Here is a 20,099-nt window from a genome sequence, read left to right on the forward strand (position 1 = left end):
CGTTGCCGCGAAAAAACTCCCATGTGCTAAAACCTAATTGTTCAGGAGACACTAAAACGTGTAAAACGATTTATATAGTAGGAAACACATAGGAGTTTTTATTTTTCATTTATTCTACAATGGAGATAACATAATACGACGATATATTTTTTTTTTTTTTTATTAAAAATATAGTCCGCGACAGCTGTGATCATTGGACTGTCATTATTTTACATAATTAAATATCAATCTTATGCATTATATATGAAAGAAACAGTTATATTTTAAATTTTATTGATGAGCTTGGAATTGTATATGAAATCTATGATGCTATTGACGTTGTGTGGATCTGGATTCAATGACTCGGAAAGCTGGTCTGGCAGGTCTGCGTTTCTCCTGTCCTGGTCATAGCTCCGACATTCAGTGAGGATGTGTTTGACAGTTAGGGGGGTGCCACAGCAGGTGCATACGGGAGGTTCTTCTCTCTTCATGAGGTGTTGATGACGACGATATTATGTTCTTCCATAAACATGGTTCAGAGTTTTTTTATATTATATTTTATATTATTATTACTCTTGTACTCACACAGTCGGTCGCATTTATTTCTTAAAATTCTACTAGTTGTTATGATAGTTATTGACGGTGTTGTCTTGGGTCTACAGGTTTCGCCACTCTATAACATACCACTCAGCGATTTTATACACAAATTAGCGACAGCAATAGTTTTGAGTTGGTTGGTTAGCGATTATTATTTTATGATTAATAATACATTTTGTTCTGCCAATTTAAAGCTAACGACGCGAATGCACACAATATACAACTTAACACCCATTGCGCACCACGACCTGCAGGGGCGCGAGTACTGAGGCCGCAACTGTTGTTCGAGCCGACAAACACTGTATTATAATAATATTATATATTTTGTAACAATATATAAATGCGGAGTATGCGTTATTTTCTGGTTTGTCGATCATGGCATAAGTACAAGCCTCTGTAGGTCGGTACGCGACGACCCCCTCAGGAGCGTGTTGAGTTTTTGTTTGGTATATATACATACTGTGAATACTCCGAGGCTGTTAAGTAAACCATTTACACGGTCCACGTGACGAACACAATGCTAGCAGGGATAACACGACACTCTGGTAATTGCCACCCTGCAGGGCCGTAAAAACAATGCTAGCGATCATGCGGTGGTGGGCGCTATAAAAACATTGTGAAAGAAAATCACGCGCATTACAGGGTATTGGATTTTCGACGGACAAATTGGTTTTGTGACGATTTGAATTCGGCGTTTTAGTTTACTTTTGTTCTCTTTGTAGTAATCGTAATTTTACGAGTGGCGCACACGCGCTAATTTCTATTTTATATTAAACGTTATCGTACGGCCACAGAGCGACAGACGACACAGTAAATAAACGGTTGTACAAACAGAAGTGAAAGACTGGTGTCCCTAAAACGATTCAAACTTTTAAATTGTCATAAATTAATCACATGGAAACTGTGTAGTTTTTATAAGCCTGTAAAAATCAGTTTGATTATCGTTCGCTCCTATTTACGATACATAGTCATATCTCACAAACATAGTATAATATTGTATTATATTATATATATATGTATCTCGCATCAGAGTTGTGTGCTGTCAATATTCGTATGTTCAGAAGACTTTGAAACAAACACTTGTATTTTTATTCTTATTGTCTTTTCTGTTTTGTAATTATTAACATTAACATCATCGCTTTTATTTATTAATTCTTTAGTATATTTTCGACGGGATTTTTTCGCCGAAGATATGTACAACTGTTGTTCAAGTCGTGCGTTAGAGTGCGAAGAAAATCTAGATTTATTATTTATCTATTATTTTCGTGCAAATAGTATAAACCACTTTTCTTGTAGATAGATATATCAGATTTAATGCTCGCACGATCGTCGTAACCGGATAACTGTCTGGTAATACCTAATAGTGCAAGCTTTTCGAGTGGTCGTAACGAAATTAACGAAAATCTCACTCGCAACCAAGTTGAGTTCACTCGGGACGGCTGTGCGGCGGTCAAAATTGAAAAGGGAAAAACAAAACCTAGTAACACCGCGCTAGTATCAATTATAATTATATACCGCTGGAGATGATGATGTCGGTGGTTTTTCATTTGTCCGACAATTCGGATAGACATTAGCCACAACCACAACGAGGGAGGTAATTTCGTTATCAGCTTCAAGTCGATGGATTGCGGCGACTTAAATCATTTTATGTTATGACCTCCACTCGTACGCAGGGTGCGATGTTAGCTGATTGGCCGGCATAAGTGCGTTACGGTGAAAATCTTCCGTCCCTGCATCAGTGTATATTATTTATATATATACACCTTTATTTCGTTGCCTCTCCTTTCCCAGTACTTTTTCCACTAACCCTCCCCGCGTCCAATCACTCCCCAGTCGTCGTAGTCCGTTCGTCCGTATAACGTCATTATGTGTTTTCGGCTTCGCTTAAAGCCGTCGTGATGACAACATAATCGGGTTTATTTCTCTTTCGGCATCTGCACCCCACCACACCCGTGCGGCACAACCGTCTGCACCTTCGTTCGCCGGCTAATATAGATAAATCTGACAACAGTACACATACACACGCGAGACATGATGAGAGGGAGGCGAAACTGTTGTTGCCGGGGTTCGCAATCCATTTAACTCCGATAAAACTTCAAGAAGTCGCAGTAATCATTTCCGCACGAGGATTACAACATTCGTTGTCTCGGCCAATCAACGCCACTCGGATTTATTTACTCATCGTAATACCTAGTTTCGACAGGAATCGATTACTATGTCTATTATACATAATATGACTAGATATATTATGTATTATATTACGTATGTTTGCTTACACGATGCTGCTAAACAAACATCACAATATTTAAGATTCGTTTGTTATTACTTACTTCGCTTCACCAATAATTTTTCAAATTAAAAAAAATGTCTCCCTTGTTACAGTACAGCTGTATTATAATAATTATTATTATTTTTAGAGATGTTACAACTTGTTTGGTATAATAATGTATACTTACACATACCGCACGACAGATGGCTGACGGCGCGGCGACCCGTCCGAATAATATTATTGTCAACAACCCGGCGGCGGTAACTGAGGGTCGGTTGCTGCAGTGCAGGCGTGTAATGAATAAAGACGTGTGTAACAATCATAATAGCGGCAATAATGTATAATATGAGCGTAATGCTAAAAAAGAAAGGGGTTAAAAATTCGATCAACTGTTTATATTTTGTAATGCGCACGGAAGCGGGGCGCGTCTGCGGTCGATTTTGCTGGCAAATGAAATTGTTCTCATATCGAAGCAGTCAGACAGTCCTCGTGGAATATAGAGGGTGTATAATAGTGTCAGTCCATTTTATCAACCCCATATTTGACACCGTGTGTACCTAACCGATTGTGGATTACCGTTGAATATATTATGTACAGTTTCATATGGTAACATATTTTATCATGATCTCCTTTACCAAAATTGAAGAAGATTTGCCTAGGGATTATATGGATTTCTTGGAATAAAAACACTATTTTTAGGATGTAATATAGCACCACGAAGGATACACTTTAAAGTACCTGGCTTTATCATCTTGACCGATAGATGGAGTGTTGTTCTGCCTAAAAATATTTGTATTTCAAAAACGATTCAAATTTACACAACGCGAAGAAAAGGCTTCAAAACGAATATGACGGTTTATTATTAAATGCCACACATCATAAGTTTTCGACCTCAAATGCTGTTACTAAATTGCGTTTATAAAAATATTAGAACTAAAAGTATTAATGAAATTCATAAATAATTTATAGTGTTTGAGTATGCTGCTTTTTCGATATTCGATGAATGATTAAGAAACGATACTAAAACAAAAATGGTTAGAGGAATGTTGTAAGAAGTCGAGATTACAGAAAGCAATTTCCTGGATTTACCCGGGATATCCTTTAGATACCCCGGGATACTTCAACAATTAATTAACGATATATTTTGTCATTTTTATAAATATTAATTACCACACTACTATTACATATCTGATATCACCATCATCACTATATACATTTAGCTATAAAATATAATGCATAACATTTGTAAAGAAAATTTTAAATCAATTATGTAGAAGGGTTTCAATCAAACTAATCGAACAATAAAGGTACGAAAAAAAACAACAAAAAAAACCAGTACAGTGGGGTCGGGGCATTGTGGGGACTTAGCATATTGGAACGGGAGAGGTCACAGGGCTTTATGAACTAAAAGTGATAAAATCTTCGATGCGCAAATGTACCATATTAAATCATTGCCAATAATGTATTAAAAGCTGTATTAAGTATTAGGGTGGATACGATTAGAGTTGATCGTCTGTCTATAATAATTTGTTACCATTGTTACTCATGTATCATTTACATCGTAATCGTTGTAAAAACAATACTTTCTCAGCAACGCTTCGAAGCCAAAACAAAAAAGGTGAGTGTAGTACATAATATTGTTGTAATTGATATTCTGGTGAAGTACATAGGTAATAAAATTAAGAGAATTTTTTTAATAGTAAGTAAGAAAAAAAATACTTGCAAGTATTTTTTTTAGATAAAAAAGAAAACCGAAAATACCTTTCCCCCTCAAAGTTTAAACATTCAACCATTTTGTGGCCTGTCTTATTTTTATGTGTATAAGAAAACATTTTTTTGGGAGGGGCGGAGTTGTCTAAAATATTTTGAAAAAAAAAATTGTTCCTCTATTATTAAAGACCCTCTATGTGTAGTTTAGAAAACTCTTTAAAATATCTTGTAAATGTATCCAAATCGAATAATATCACAGACAATTTTGAGAATACTTTGTTCGAACTTTAATCAAAGTCCGGACGGATGTTATTTTCAAATATTTTACAGTTTATTTTTGTATATAATTATTTCCCTCTCTTCTGTTTTTTGTCAATGAATAAACTCTTAAATAACTAGAAAATTACAACTACAGCAACAAAGTGTTAATAATAATATTTCAACATTTAGAATTTTGTATTTATTTTGCGCGATGTGTTCTGAATTTTGAGTGTCGTTACATGTTTAGCAAGATGGTGTTGTTTTCTTGTGGTAAGCGTTAGAATAGTATAATACACGGAACGCCGTTATGTTGGTTTATTCATTTTTTTAACTATAGGTATAATACATTTTAAATCTTATATATGCATATTTTGAATTGTACTATGCACAAAACAACCAATTGAAAAGATAAATTAAGTCTTACGTAATGGGAAAATATATATTTACCATATTAATGAGCTTTTAATCTTATGGGCAATTGTTAAAGCTTATTATTATTCGACGAATTAAAACAAAACAACGTATTATTTTAAGACAATTATAAGTATTCAATGTCCTATATATCATCATACGATAAATTACGATTATACGACTAAATAAAAAGTTGTTCCAGCTAACATTTAGTTGGGCCAACTATTTATTTAGTTGTTCCGCCTAGAAATGTATGTGTTCCTGTATTAAACATAGTTTAATTGGGACCAAATATAAAGTTTTTCTGTGTAGGAGGGTGGTATACAAATCAATAGTAAATATATATCAAATATAAGTATAATGTTGAAAACAGATGAATCGTTAAATCATGTTCAACTTTTTTCGATCAACTATAATCGGTCAAATAAACTTCAACCGTGAGAACGCGCCTTAAGTATAAGACACTTTTTTTTCTAAAATATTTCTAATTTTTAGTTTGATTTTTTAAATCATTTACAATTTTTAAATTTGGAAACTTATGTGTCAATGAAATATTCAACTAAATATAATATACATTATTTATCAAACTACATAGAAACGATATATACGAGTATAGCCCAGAACCTCAAACATCCAGCCCCTTTTCCTTAAACAGTAAATGGCAATGTATATAATTTTGCTTATTTTACGTTTTTTTCCGTTTAAGTATTTAATAATTAGATTTGCACATATTGCTGAGTTAGTATTATTATAATAGAACACAAATATTACATCATTTTAGTACTTATGTTATTTTCTTATGCTACTTTTTTATGTTATTTTCTTATGTTATTTTGAAGAAAATTGAATTATATACAGGTACGAAATACGAAATTGTGGTTAACAATAAATTTATAGGGTTTTCGCTTGAGATGTTCGTTAAAGGATACTTAGAGCCGTTCTTTGTGTTTCCTAAATTGCTCGTGAAAAGTCCATTTTGTACTAGCGATTGTATTTCAAAGTGTTAGTGCTCACATCGTCAACATCAAATACACGACACTCGTTTTCGGACCATAAAATCCTAAAGTGTTGTTATATCTTTTTCCTCTCATTTTTTTTAGCTTACTTAAGGGTCGACAGTGTGTAAACCGACCTCGCTGGCAATTTCTTTATACACTCGGCGGTCACCCCGAGGGAGATTTCACAACACATGACGCGCATGCATGATTTATTTACGATTCTTTTTCGCGTTATGATGAAATAAAAAACAAACACAGAACTTGCTGAAATTCGATACTGCGACCTTTTGAATTTATCAGCTCATCCAAATCGTAACGCTCGTGCACACTCGTCCGGATACACGAATCATTTGAAATCGCAGGGACTAGGATTATAATAGTAGCTAGAACCAGACCAGTGATTTGGTGTCGATTCGCACACACTAAAAGCGCCTTTATTTCAATAAAAAAATATCAGTCGATTAACCCAGGAGTATTGTAGCACTCTCCTAACTAATCACGATATGTTAAAAGTATAGGTATCTTAAATTAAAATAGGCGGAAATATTCGTTTAAATAAAACTTCCAAAAAAATTTACTTGCTTTACTCATATTATTTGACTTATTATAACTTATAAAAAACCGTAGAGATAATTTTGTGCTGAAAAAGATTAAATATATGTACCTAAATTTTGATATAGAAAATTGTATATTATTTTTAATTAATAATTTAGGCCTAAACCATTGCAAATTGACATATCTGTTTATTTCATTTTGTTTTTTAATTAAATGTATAAACCTAGTATTTTATTTTGTTTTGCATATGTATAAATGTTAAATATAGTTAATGTGTTAATTTTTTTAAGAATGTTTTTGAATACAATTTAATGTTTTATAAATATTAATTATACAATGTTGGTTATAAGATTTAAATTTTTTAAATGAAATTTTTGTGCCAAATTTTTTTATAAAATTATTAAAAACATGTCAACGTAATTTTGAAATTTTTTTTATTGAAAATAAGTAAATTTACAATCTTTAATACAAAAACATAATTAAATTTGTAGATTAAAATGCATAGTTAACAGAACCACTTGAAGTAGTGACATTTATATATTTTTTTCTTTTAAGTTTTAGTTCTGGCAATTTATGTTGTTAGAGTGGATCTTTTTATAGAGAATTGATTGGTCAGGTGGTTTTGCCAGGAGTAATATTAGGGTAAGATTTGGTTGTGTAAAAAATATCGTTTAGAGTTAACAGAACAAGGGTGTGATCAGAAATAAAGGGATGAGCAATCTGTTGTGTTGTAGGAAATGGGATTTGGAAGGATCGTTATAAAAAATTAAATGATGTCAGGTTGTCTATTGTTATATGAGAGCCAGTAGGTGAGATTTTGAGAGGAAATTATTTTTAGATTTTATTATATAACTAATTAAGAGTAGCTGTTCTCTGGTTTTGATTATTCTAGAGCCCTACTAGTAATGTTTTGAATTAATGTCACTATACCAGCAATATAATTGTCCCCAAGAGAGAGAAAGTATTGAGCAGCGTCGACTAAATAATTTTACGATTCGTAGTAAACAACTTTAACTTTTCACGATCTGGTAACGAAGCTTATACGGTTCGTATGTAAGGACACAACTAACAACTTATGCTTTGTAGGGTTTATGTATTGCTAAAACTGGGTAGGACAGACAATCGATTTGTCGCAATACTTGTCGAGTTTACACGGATGATTGAATAGTATACGTAGTAAACTATATACAATAAGTATTTGGATTTGTGACGGGTGTAGACTGCAGCGAAAAAAGGTTCATTACCACGGAGAATTGGCTATAATAGCCCAGAGATATTGTTTTTTGATTCCGGAAAACGTGTATTTCTATGAGCACGCTCGTATATATCATCACGGTTGTATCGATAAACAATTCAGTTGTTGGAAAACGCGGAGCGGAAATCGTTTTATAGAGCTTGGAGGCATATACAATGTACATATATATCTACAACGATGGTGGTCGGATTCAGGTGAGGTGCAGGGAAACGATATAATGGGCTGTTTGCCGAATCCCTTCCGATAAATTTTCCAAACCGACCTTTTCAATTTCTATTCTGCAACCGACGCGTAAAACGCAAAAATAATCGTTTGTGTATACAGTTATAGAATATTATAAAACCATTTCTCATTCGAGCTATTTCAGAACGAATTCGCCATACTTTATATACCTAATAGTGTTGGGTTAGAATTGCGTATAAAAACGTATTTATTTTCTTTACCAAGGTATGATTTTATTCACTAACAGCTGGCAATCAGCTGAATTTAAAATAAAAACATTAAATGCAAACAAGATATTCCTTGGAATGCCTATACCTCCATAAACATTTGTTTTACAATACATATAATTTATTATAGAGCTAATGCTTTGGAGTCATTCTCCAAAGTCTTTGCTTACAATTTAGTTACTAATAAGTAATAACCAACACACTGCTATACATTTAATACCTAATAATAGAGCATTTCTCTCCATTACCATTGCAACTGTAACAATGATAAATAGTAAAATATCGACATCAAGAATCATATAGTTTGAAAAATAATAAAATATGTTAATTGTATTTATTTGTACGCATACCGATTATATAAATATTTGTACTACCTAATTCAAAAACGAATAGACAAGAAAAATTATGCCATATTTCTTTTAACTTTATGAGTGAACTATGTGTCCGTTTATCTCCTATAATACTATTTTCGCTTTAAACAATAGTAAAATACAAATAATTCTTATTATTCAGCTATCAACAGTCTAATTACTTTTTCTTTTATTTCTCTTACAAAATGTCCAACTTTCGAGTGTTCAATGTTATTTCTCTGTAGCTATAGCTACCAACCCAACTCTGGTAATTTGTATTAATGAATTTCTCGAGAAAAGGCAAAACATAATTTTAATACTGTCTTATACAGCTCAACTTACTGATAGCTTACTTGCTTTTAAACAATATCCAAAATAATCGAATCGATACTAAATTGACAAATAAAGTGGTCGATTACACCATTTCACATTGCACATATTATTACTGTCTGTTTGATAGTAGTAAAGAAGATTACAAAAGTATTAAAAGTTGGAAAAAAATATTATGGTGAGCGACTCTACTTGACGCATGCATGTACGGTATAGAACTTCAGAAGATTCTAAACATGATCTGGGAATTATTTTAAACACAAATTTAAAATAATTATTACAAGTAGAAAATGTACTTAAATAAAAATTCAAATAATAAATCAAATTGTAATTTGAACTCAATAAATGCCCTAATAATAATTTCAAATAAATTGTTATTAATTTATTTTTTTAATGTTCAGGTTTCAAGAGGTTTTAATAGAGGACATTTTAGCTCAATTATAGGAATATAATGTTTTTCAAGGGTAAAGAACATATACTCATACAATAGTGAATAGAGTTTTCTGTTTTTACAAACTCTGAAAATAAAATAAATATTTTATAAATTGTCTGCGTGACATAATATAGTTTAGAGACCATTCAGTACATAGGGTTTTTTTTATAGCGGTATACCATCATCATATTATTAATAATAATTGCAAATGGCGCGCCGGTATCTCGTACTTAAATTTATGTTACACGTTCATATCCCACTGCTTTCTGGTTTTTTGTGTTTCGAATGATTTACATTTCTTTTCGTCAAGAATCTAATTTAACATACCTTCGAGGTATATGAAGTTTTTGGGAGTGGTAGTGATGGAGATGGCGGTGGTAGCAGCCGTGGAAAATTAAAACACCGCCAATCATCCGTCCGCTGATATTGGATTGACAATGTCATTACACGTCCCTCTGGGCTACGGCACGACTAACTTTTTACAATCTGGAAAATTGGTTTCCCCGTCACTGCGGACGCCTCCGCTCGTTTAATCCGATTTGTTTCCTCGTTATGCGAGACGGCTTTGTGTCTAAAGTTATCACCGACAGGCATATATACAACTCAATATCCAACACAACTTTTTGTAGACAATCATGGTCGTTACCATTTGTCATGTGACTCGATTGGCGACCGTTTCATAAATCGCAATAACAATTATAAATTAAAACAATTACTATTTAGTTACAACGCCGTACATTGCATAACTAGACTTAATAAATAATATGCACAAACTTCGACGCTTGTTTTTAGCGGAATACAATACATGGATGTACTAATTATGCCGTCCTAGAAAATAATTAGTAGCGGACCAACGATGTTTTGATAACGTTTATAATGATTTATTATGGACGTAAAGTTTAAACTAGTTATAAATCAAACCAGATCTGACTACTTGGAATACTTTACGAAAGCTACATTTAAGTGGCCTCTATCTATCGGTATTTTTTATCCAAAACACACAATAAGATTTCCATCTGTAAACCTTATTCAAATGATTGAAATCGTGAAAACTCATTAGTTATTTGTCATTTTTATATTCGACTTTCTTAATTTCCAATATTTTTTTTTATTAACTAGAAAATTTGATTAAAAATAATTAGTAATCAGAATAAGAAAATTAAAAAATAATTCCAAATCTGTTTTCAACATTTTTTAGAAATTGTACTATTTTGTATTATTAATTAGATAACCATAACTTATTTAGTGTACACATATTAAAAAATATATATATATCTTCGTATTTATATAAATATGTTGTATTTAGTTACTTGTACTAACTAGTTCTTTCTAAAGATTATAAATACTATAGTAACGAATTTTACTGATGTATACGTTTTAATAATATATAATTTATAATTTTATACTTAACAATAAATTACTTTACTATAAACGAATATTCGCTCATAAATTGGGCTAACCTACCTAGGCAAATGAATAATACATACAAATGAATAATTTTACGTTACTAAATAAATAAATAATAAAATTTTATCAATTACCCATGTTACTAAGTACTTACTCATTTGTTCTTCCGAGCTGATCCTGCACAACCATCGTCCTTTGGTAGGTTGCTGTACCACATCACATAGATCATTTACGGATGAAAATCCAAGGAGTCTCGAACCCCACTCAAACATTGTCACAGATCGTTGATAAATCTAGAAATAAATATGATACAAATTACAAGCACATAAGAATTTTGATTAACTAATGTATTTAATTATATTAACTCTACAAAGAATTTAAAAGTATACAGAAATTAAAAGAAAAAATGTTATTTTAAAACCGATACTTTATCATTTTCACTCTAATCCACTTATTCAACAATACTCAAAATCCTAAATTCAGTTACTTCAGTAATTTCATATTAAAATTAAAATTGATTAAATTATTGCTTGGAAAGTTAAAAGTCGAAAATCTTCAACAACTCGAATAGTGATAATAACTACCTGAAATCTGTTTCCATAAAAATCGCTGATCTAAGTATCTAGTACTCCAACGAGCGAAATCTACAGAACAAACATACATCTATAAGAATCATATACTAGCCCCTTTAATAAATGCCAGGAAATAAAACGAGAAAGAACCCATTTTAGGAAGTATAATGAGTTCATCCTCGTTGTATTTACAATTATAGACATTAATCCGTCTTGGGGTTGAACTAAGCTCTACAATACAATTTCGTTGTACCTTTTTTCCCTCGAGAGGCGTGTGCCGGACGAGAACTTTGAGTGTTGGCACTAAATTTTAAAAACAATATAGCTCTGAACACACATTGAAACATCGTGCGTTTTATTTATTTTCCCGATTTTTTATACCTATGGGTATGTTATAGGCTTAAAACATTTTTTCGGCTCTCCGCTATACAATTTATAATAACGTTACACAACGTAATTGAGAAGACTATAAATGCGACGATGATTCGGTAGTGGCACGGTTAAGGGGATCGCGGTTTCAATCACTTTGCGGGGGTAATTAAAACGCAGGGGCGGTTGGGGTGAGTCGGGTACGCGAGCACGAAACCGGCAACCGCCAAGACGGTGGGCGGGTGCTGGCGGCAAACCCCTGGCCGACAGCCCTTCGTGGGGATTGCCGCACACCACGCCCACGGGAACATGCGCGCGTCCCCGACGGCACTACAACGGGACGTCACACATACACGGTTCGCTTATCAGTTGGCATTATAACGGGACACACAGCCTCCGCCGCAGGTGTCGCACTTTCTTCCGTCTTTGAAACATCCCGAATAACGAAAATATGGTTTTCTTTGAATAACTTATAAAAAAAAAAAAACGTTTTACCGTTTATTTGTTATTTATTTTTTTAAAAGTTATTAATAATTGTTACGTTATCTCGATGACAACTGAATATTGACAACCGCGTGACCAAATGAACCGATAATCGCCGACAACGTCTAAACGAATTTCTGACGTGGAGGATAGAAAACTTTCAAAAATTAAACCGTTCTTGAGTAAGGGTAAGTATATACAAATTAATATATTACAATACGCGAAATTTAAATTTAGTAGCACTGTATAGGTAATCTTTTATCTTATTACTTAATTACTATAAATTACAATATATTATACTCGAGTTTTTTCTTTAAAATTCTAAACTCGACAGCACTAATGGCGCTTTAATCATATAAATTAAATTAATTTTGCTCGAATTAACTTTTGTACAAAAAAAAAAACTGTAAGGTTTTTGAATGCTGAATGAACCAAGATATAGACAATTATTATTGTACGCTACTTTTATAAATATAACCTAATATGTATATACTTATCACTTTAGACGGCTTCACATTCATTTTCAGTCTAACACTTGTCTTAATCTCTTTAAATGATAATTCTACTAGTGAAATTTATTTGTAATGTTAGATTTGTTTATCTTAATTTAAATATGATCAAATTGCAATTTTCGAGTTATAATATTAAAAAATAAAATATATAATAAAAAAAACACTTGAATTTAAATACTAATTAATATAATATTATATTACGTGGCTCGTAATACTCAAACATATTATACTTTTTTATATTATTTTAATTATTTTTGTTTAATTTAACTTTCTTTTTAACTATTGGAAAAAAACCTAATACTTTCTTCAATAGATGCTTTATTCCCATCGTCTAATAAAAACCACTATAAATATGTACCTAGTAGATGCACACATATATATATATATATATATATAATTACAAATATATAATAAACAGTTTTAGAGAATTAGACATAAATTAAAAGAGGGTTGTCGTCCCAGTCCCGCCTTATTTACGTCTATGGGTTTTAAAATTCAATGCATTATTGATGAGAATCCTTAAAATAGACCCTGTTCGTTATAATAAAATGAAACCCGTTAGAAGAAATGTACTTTTAAAAAACATTTTTCAGCTTATGAGTACTTATACGTTCACGTTATAACTTAGTTATGAAGTTTATTGTTTTTGGACAAAACTGTTCACGCGTTAAGTAACACAAGGAACTTTTAACTTATATAAAAGTTTAATACAAAACGTAATACGCTCGTCTAATGCTTTGTAATTTGTATAATCAAGTTTTAAATGTTAAACGTGTTACAAATTATTTGTTTTTCACGTATGGTTATCAAATAATTTAAACAACTCTTTGTTTTTTTACTAATAAACTACACTGAACTATTTTAGTAATCCAAATTAAGCGTGTATCGTTATATCTTATAAATAAATACAGTAGAAGGTCTACAAATAAAATAATTATTATAAAATATGAAAAAAATGTGTAAGAAATATTAAAGTTTAAGTGAAACTAAAAGCGCCAAGATTATAATGTCATGGTCTTCTTTTAAACCATTAATTTTGCTTAAACACAACACAATTAAAAAAAAACTATTGTAGGTTTCACTGTTTCCGTTTATGTTTGATACAAATTAAAAGACTAAAATAATTGAAGTATGATTAAAAACATTATTATAGATAAGTATTATAGACTATAGACAAATATTAGTAAACAAATGGGGCAAACTTGAATGCAATTTTTATGTTTTATTATTTATCTTTGTAATGTATTATGTATTAAGATTATACGTTTGTTTAAATATCGCATTTACTTTTGCTGGAATAATTATTTTTGAAACATTTTAAGTTATGGCGAGTAATATATATTTCACGAAAGGAATGCTTAAATAAAACTAATTTTTCACTTGTTTTTCTAGTAAATTGAATACCTGACTATAACAAATATATTATTCTATGTTTCAATAATTTGCAAATAAAAACCAAGGTAGTTTGACGCAAAATGTGTGCCATTATAAAAGCTTATATGAGCCGTCGAGAGCAAAAGTGGTGTAAGTCACGTTTTCGCACAAACTGAAGAATACCACCAGGCAATAGGCCTATCTTCAATCTATTGTCTGCGAAAGTGGTTTGAGTCCTGCTTTGCTTTTTTTCCACTAGATGACAGAAGAACTTTTAAATTTTTTGTACAGCGTATTTTTTACTTTAACCTTTAATTTCTTAACTTTAAACTTTTGTGACTTACACCACTTTTTCTCCCGGCAGCTCATATGTAACAAAACGAACTACATCCTGCGAATAGATACTATCAAATCTTTGTCTTAATATAATCTTTTTCAATGTCCCCATAGATAAGTATGTGTTGGTACTTAGTTGTAATATATGTGAGCTAATAATATTCATTCATGTGTCAAAAATCACAATGGTTAATTATCTTCTAAAAGTTTAAGTATACATATAATGTGTTTAAAATACTAAAAGGGAATTAACAACTATCATATCTTAAGTTATAAAACCGCGATTGACCAGGGCAATCCATAAATCGTGTGTGTTATTATTTAGAGAACGAGACACAGAAATACTGTAAAAGTGTAGAACATGAAGTTTGTCTGGAATACTCAACACAATTTTTATTTGTTATCCACAGAAGACTAGGGAGGATGAAATATCGCTTCTGTGTAATCAGATGTGTGTGACGCTTGAATGGTGTGATTACATATAACCGTTTGTGTACGTTTGAGGTGTAAATCTGTATAGTTCCGATGCGGGTGAAAGAATTGAATTGACAAAGCCGGGAGACGATAATTTGAATCCGGCCCTTTCAGTCTATGTTGTCCCTTCGGTAACGACAAAACTCGAGGCGGACAGTTTTTTGCACACAAGTCACGTCGGCTTAAGTATCAGTATAGAAAGCTGATCTGCGATATGCTATACATAAATGACCACCGATTTACAGAGAATAAACACCAGAATGTTGCCTTTTCATTTAACTCGGGCGGTCAACACGAGTATAAACCCTTGACGTCGAACACGTATCATATTCGTTCCTGATAGTGATTATCTTATAAACATTAAAAAAATAAAAAGCCCGGGTGTTTCCGCATAAGCGTTGGGTACTCAGAGTTGAATAATGTGCTAATATAATATACTATTTATAAATTCTACATTTTCGAACCACGACTGTTTGATAAGAAATGCCTTCACATTTGTCGAGGTATATAACATGCCATGGCCCATGTGTACTTATTAAATACGTCTATGTGCACAAAAATTGTAAAAACTAACACTTGTAATGATATTTTAATTTTACATCGCATCACGATTCACAAATAGTTTATTATGCACATCTCGCACTGTATTCGATGAGCACTCATCACTCATAAGAAAGGCGCACACCAGTTGAACGTGTGTAGTGCAATAATTGCACATCCCAACATCTGCGAAATAGATGTATTTTAATTAATTTAACGAAGTCGTCTACACGGCTATGCATGTAGTAATTAAAATGAGCAACAATATATAACCAGCAAGAGGAGGTGCAAGAGAAAGGGCGAGGGGTGGAAATAGTATACACTATACATGTTTGTGTGTGTGTACCCTTTTAATTTCAATTAGGCTCCGTAGGCAAGCCTTAAGTATTAATACTTACGGGTGAAAGAAGGATAGGAGCCGTCCGAAGGGAAGGAGTGATAATTATTAATACACGTACATAATAATACTACATAATTTGTGTACAAGGGGTTTGGTGGGGAAGGCACGTATTCTTCGCGCAGTAATTGTAATATACGGGTGATGGGCTTCTATTAAGTCCCATACATTACAAATAACAATTAACACTAGCCCCATACGCTCGTCGGTTAATTAGCGCATAAGGGAAACGATAACAGACGTATAAATTGGCTAAATTAATTTAAATGGATCCGTCCTAATTAAGCGGAAAACAAATCGACACTCGCACGGCGCGTGAGTACATTATGTGTTTTATATTATTAGAAATTGATTTAATGACAGTGAAGGACACCTCGGTCGGCCGTGTATATATTATTGTAATATGCGCTCAATGCACAACGAAAATAGGACACTATCAAAGTGGAAACAGCATGAAAAAATTTAAATTGCATACATATTTATTGCAGCGTTGAACAAAACCCTGTATTTGGACGGTTTTCGGGACAACACTTTTATAATATCATGTGTCCCCGAAATTTCATGGATTGCATGTTTGCAGTCCGGGGTCACGTGGGGACAGCAATTAAATCAATATGTACATGACATAAAACAAAAATTTGATTTATAACTTGACCAACACGCCACGCCGCCGATAAATGAATCATAATGTCATATTGATTATAATTCAAGTTTTGAACACTATCGGCAAAATGAAAATTTAAAATTAACCTATTAGTATACTCCATCAATTATTATTATTTAAACACCGTATGTACTATACTTAATACGTAATATAAAAATAGTTTAATGTAGCATTACAAAATGCGCATAGGCCATGTCGTATAGTTGTTGCCCGTTGACCGATATTCAATTAATTTCAATTAGCGTGTATTGTGTGCACTGTGCATAGTGCACGTTAAAAAACTGATGTGTTGTTTATTAAGTATTTTATAATTCTCAACGCTCAAGAGTTTATTATAATTCAATATAAACTTGAAAACTAAGAAAATTCGTTTGTGATTACAAATATAAGTTTAGAATATTATATGCGACTATGTCACTGTGTTATACGAGCTATTTCTAATAACCCACGCCAAAATTGGTTTTAGATTTAGAAGGGGGGAAAGGCCACGCCAGTAATCTGAATTAGTAGTGTAACTACAGTTTGAATCGAATGAGAGAAATGTATAAATATGTGTATGTGCCCTAAAATTATGTACTGCCTCAACGTTAACTTCACCACTTGTTACAACCACTCACCTCCCTAACATATTTTACCACTAATTCCATTTGTGTTTTCAGTAGTCTAAGATTATGTAAATGAAAGATAATAAGATTTAGCTCTTTCTGTATTTGGTGATTGGAAGCCCTGATTATATTAAACAGTTATACATGGTTTTTGTACTTAAATATTAGACGTACTTCAATTGATTTCATTAAAACAAAACTACTCTTCAGTTTTTATTACATTCTACATAGTATACGTGCTCGTATCGACTAATATTAATTCTACTCAATTAGCAAATTAATTTTTTTTTTCAATTATTTTTTAAGTATCATTTAAGCACCATAAACGTTCGACTTATTAAAATAGTATTATACTCAAGTATAACTAAGCTATAATATTTGAATTAAAGGGCACGTTTATTCATTTTGCGCTTTAGCACTAGTTTCGGTAGTGAAAATTAGTAGAATAGGAATCATAGGAGAATTTCTTGTTTATTATTAGGGTTTATTACAAAATGATAATGGTTTTGCGAATTTTATAGTTATCCTCTTGATTTATACTTATTTTACATCATTTATATTATAATTTTTATATTATAATTTCAGGAGCAGCTGGTGGAATGTTCTGCTATCATTGCCCAGCGCCCCCTCTACATCCAACACCACCAACGCGGATACCGTCAATCGACTACCCGTTTTCATCGTCTCATCCATGTAAGTAAAAAAAAACATATTTTGTTATATCATTAACCAGCCTGTAATCCAATGCGAATATCTATGATGGGTGGAGCTAACCTGATACAACCACTGCAGAAATACCGAGGGCGAGGGCGATACCCGTCATCTATAAGGGTTACGAATTGTGCTCACCGAAGGGGCGTACACACTTAATTCAAATATATTATATCGAACATATGAATAACTCCGATCGATCAATTAAATTTATCTTTTATCATTAACGCCAATTAACATCAAAATGTGTATTGGCAACCACCTTAAATGTGTATCTTTTAACAAAAAAATTATTTTATATATTAATTTAAAACTTATTTATTTATTTTATAAAAAAAATTGTTTACAAATTTGTTGCCCAAAAATATTAAAATTAATGTAATATTTATTAAACAATAACTAGCTTCTAGCAAATATAGCTTTATAATATCATGTACTGAAAATAATTATAACATTTAGGCTATAAAACATAAGAAATAAGATATAAGATGTATTATAACGAAACATCACCTATATGCAATTAAATAAATACAGTATGATAATATTATAACTACTTAAAACTAACATTTAACTATTATTTTAAAAGAATCCCTTTTTGAATGGAAATATCGTCTTTTATTTTAATATAAATAATATGAAATTTGATATTCAAAATAATTGGTAAAGCAATAATTTTGTCTTCTAGTAGATATTTTTTTAGCTTTCTTGCGGAACCCAGAAGCCATTGTTTTTAGCATGATGTGTTTTTATTTTTGTGTCTGGATCCACAATATCTTTAAAATCGCTGAACCTGTTTCTTCTTGTAGCTACTTTAAAGATCAGAAATCGTACCTGAAAGGTATTTTATTGGGCCAATCATATAATAAGTTCACCCCTCCCCATGTAAAATAGAGAAAATCATAAAAAAATGTATATATTTTTCAACTTAAAATTACAGCGCTCCATAATTTTTTCAATCATAATCTAATTAGTTTCATATTTGTATAGTGTGTCATTACTAATTTTCTTCGATCAAATCGAGAATAATGAAACCAAGACTGAAGACGTAATGGGATGGCGTAAATATTTTACGATGTGGAAAACAACGAATTTGAACGTAATCTTTTTGTACTTAAAAACAACAAAAATAAATAACTGCACTGTGTTTTACGGCGTAACCCGCGTAATTTAATTCCGGAAATGAAAATTTTTCCATGAATAATGATTTCGGATTATCCTCCATTACCGCGCACCGTTTTTCGTTTCTCGCAGTCCTTCTTTTTCGTATCTACTCTCTTTCTCTCTCTCTCTCCCCCCCCCTCTTTTACTCACTTTATGTAAACTTGCGCAACAATAACAACAAGGCTTAATTTTTTGTTGTTTTACTTGTGTGCGCGCTCCCGGGGCTCGTCACATGGTTAAAAATTTAAGTTTCAATTTCCTAAAGCTTGTTTTCACGGTACTTGAGCTCCGCACTATTGTCTACCGTCCTTTGCCCTTTGCCGGCTAAACAACAATAATAATATTACAAGAGAAACTCTGATACGCATGGACAATGTATAGTAATACTATATTGTATACCCGTTATTATTAATTCGGCGGACGCGGAAGAGTTCAACGTCGCTGCCACAGTATAATGCTATAAATTATAATTATAATTCCGTTTAAGCCGATTTCCAAGCGCATTCTACAGCAGCAAGTTTTAAAGCCGATTAACCGTGGTTTTATGTATAGTATACATATACACATATATATGTGCTGCTCGCGCAGTTTAAATAATAGTAGTAATAATAATAATAATAGAATGCTCTTTAAACAAAAAAAATATTTGGCCGCGGTCAGAAATGGAAAAAAATGTGTAACCTAACCCGATAGTACGTGTAAGTACAGTAGCCGTTATTATATTCCTTAAGGTCTCTGGGGACGGGGTCCCAGCATAATGGACCGCGGCGCTGATAATCGTAATTGGCGCCCATCTGTCTGAGCCCGTCAAAAACTATATATAAACGAAGCAAGCGTACGTCCAATTCGATTGACATTTCCCGTCCGGAGAAAGAATAACGTGATTAAACAATAATA

At 32.2% G+C, this 20,099-nt stretch overlaps 2 protein-coding genes across 2 annotated transcripts in view; one reads left to right on the top strand and one right to left on the bottom strand.

Annotated features, from left to right (window-relative positions):
• Nucleotides 1-11,283, bottom strand: part of LOC126836122 (cGMP-dependent protein kinase, isozyme 2 forms cD4/T1/T3A/T3B) — a 91,286-nt gene extending 80,003 nt beyond the window's left edge. Inside the window, exon 1 of the mRNA XM_050569217.1 lies at nt 11,159-11,283. Within this exon, the coding sequence (XP_050425174.1) occupies nt 11,159-11,276 (118 nt within the window). The 5' untranslated portion in view covers nt 11,277-11,283. The remainder of the gene's footprint in view (nt 1-11,158) is intronic.
• A 1,056-nt stretch (nt 11,284-12,339) lies between these two features.
• The window catches only part of LOC126836123 (paired mesoderm homeobox protein 2B), a 33,613-nt gene continuing 25,853 nt past the window's right edge, over nt 12,340-20,099 (top strand). The window contains exons 1-2 of the mRNA XM_050569219.1: nt 12,340-12,616; nt 17,916-18,023. Coding sequence (XP_050425176.1) covers nt 17,930-18,023 — 94 coding nt within the window. The 5' untranslated portion in view covers nt 12,340-12,616; nt 17,916-17,929. The remainder of the gene's footprint in view (nt 12,617-17,915; nt 18,024-20,099) is intronic.

The sequence above is a fragment of the Adelges cooleyi genome, unplaced genomic scaffold (assembly GCF_023614345.1).
Source record: "Adelges cooleyi isolate 19-005CV unplaced genomic scaffold, UGA_ACOO_1.1 ACOO_flye_CR_arks_rails_tigmint_CR_PRNA_23, whole genome shotgun sequence".
Lineage (NCBI taxonomy): Eukaryota > Metazoa > Arthropoda > Insecta > Hemiptera > Adelgidae > Adelges > Adelges cooleyi.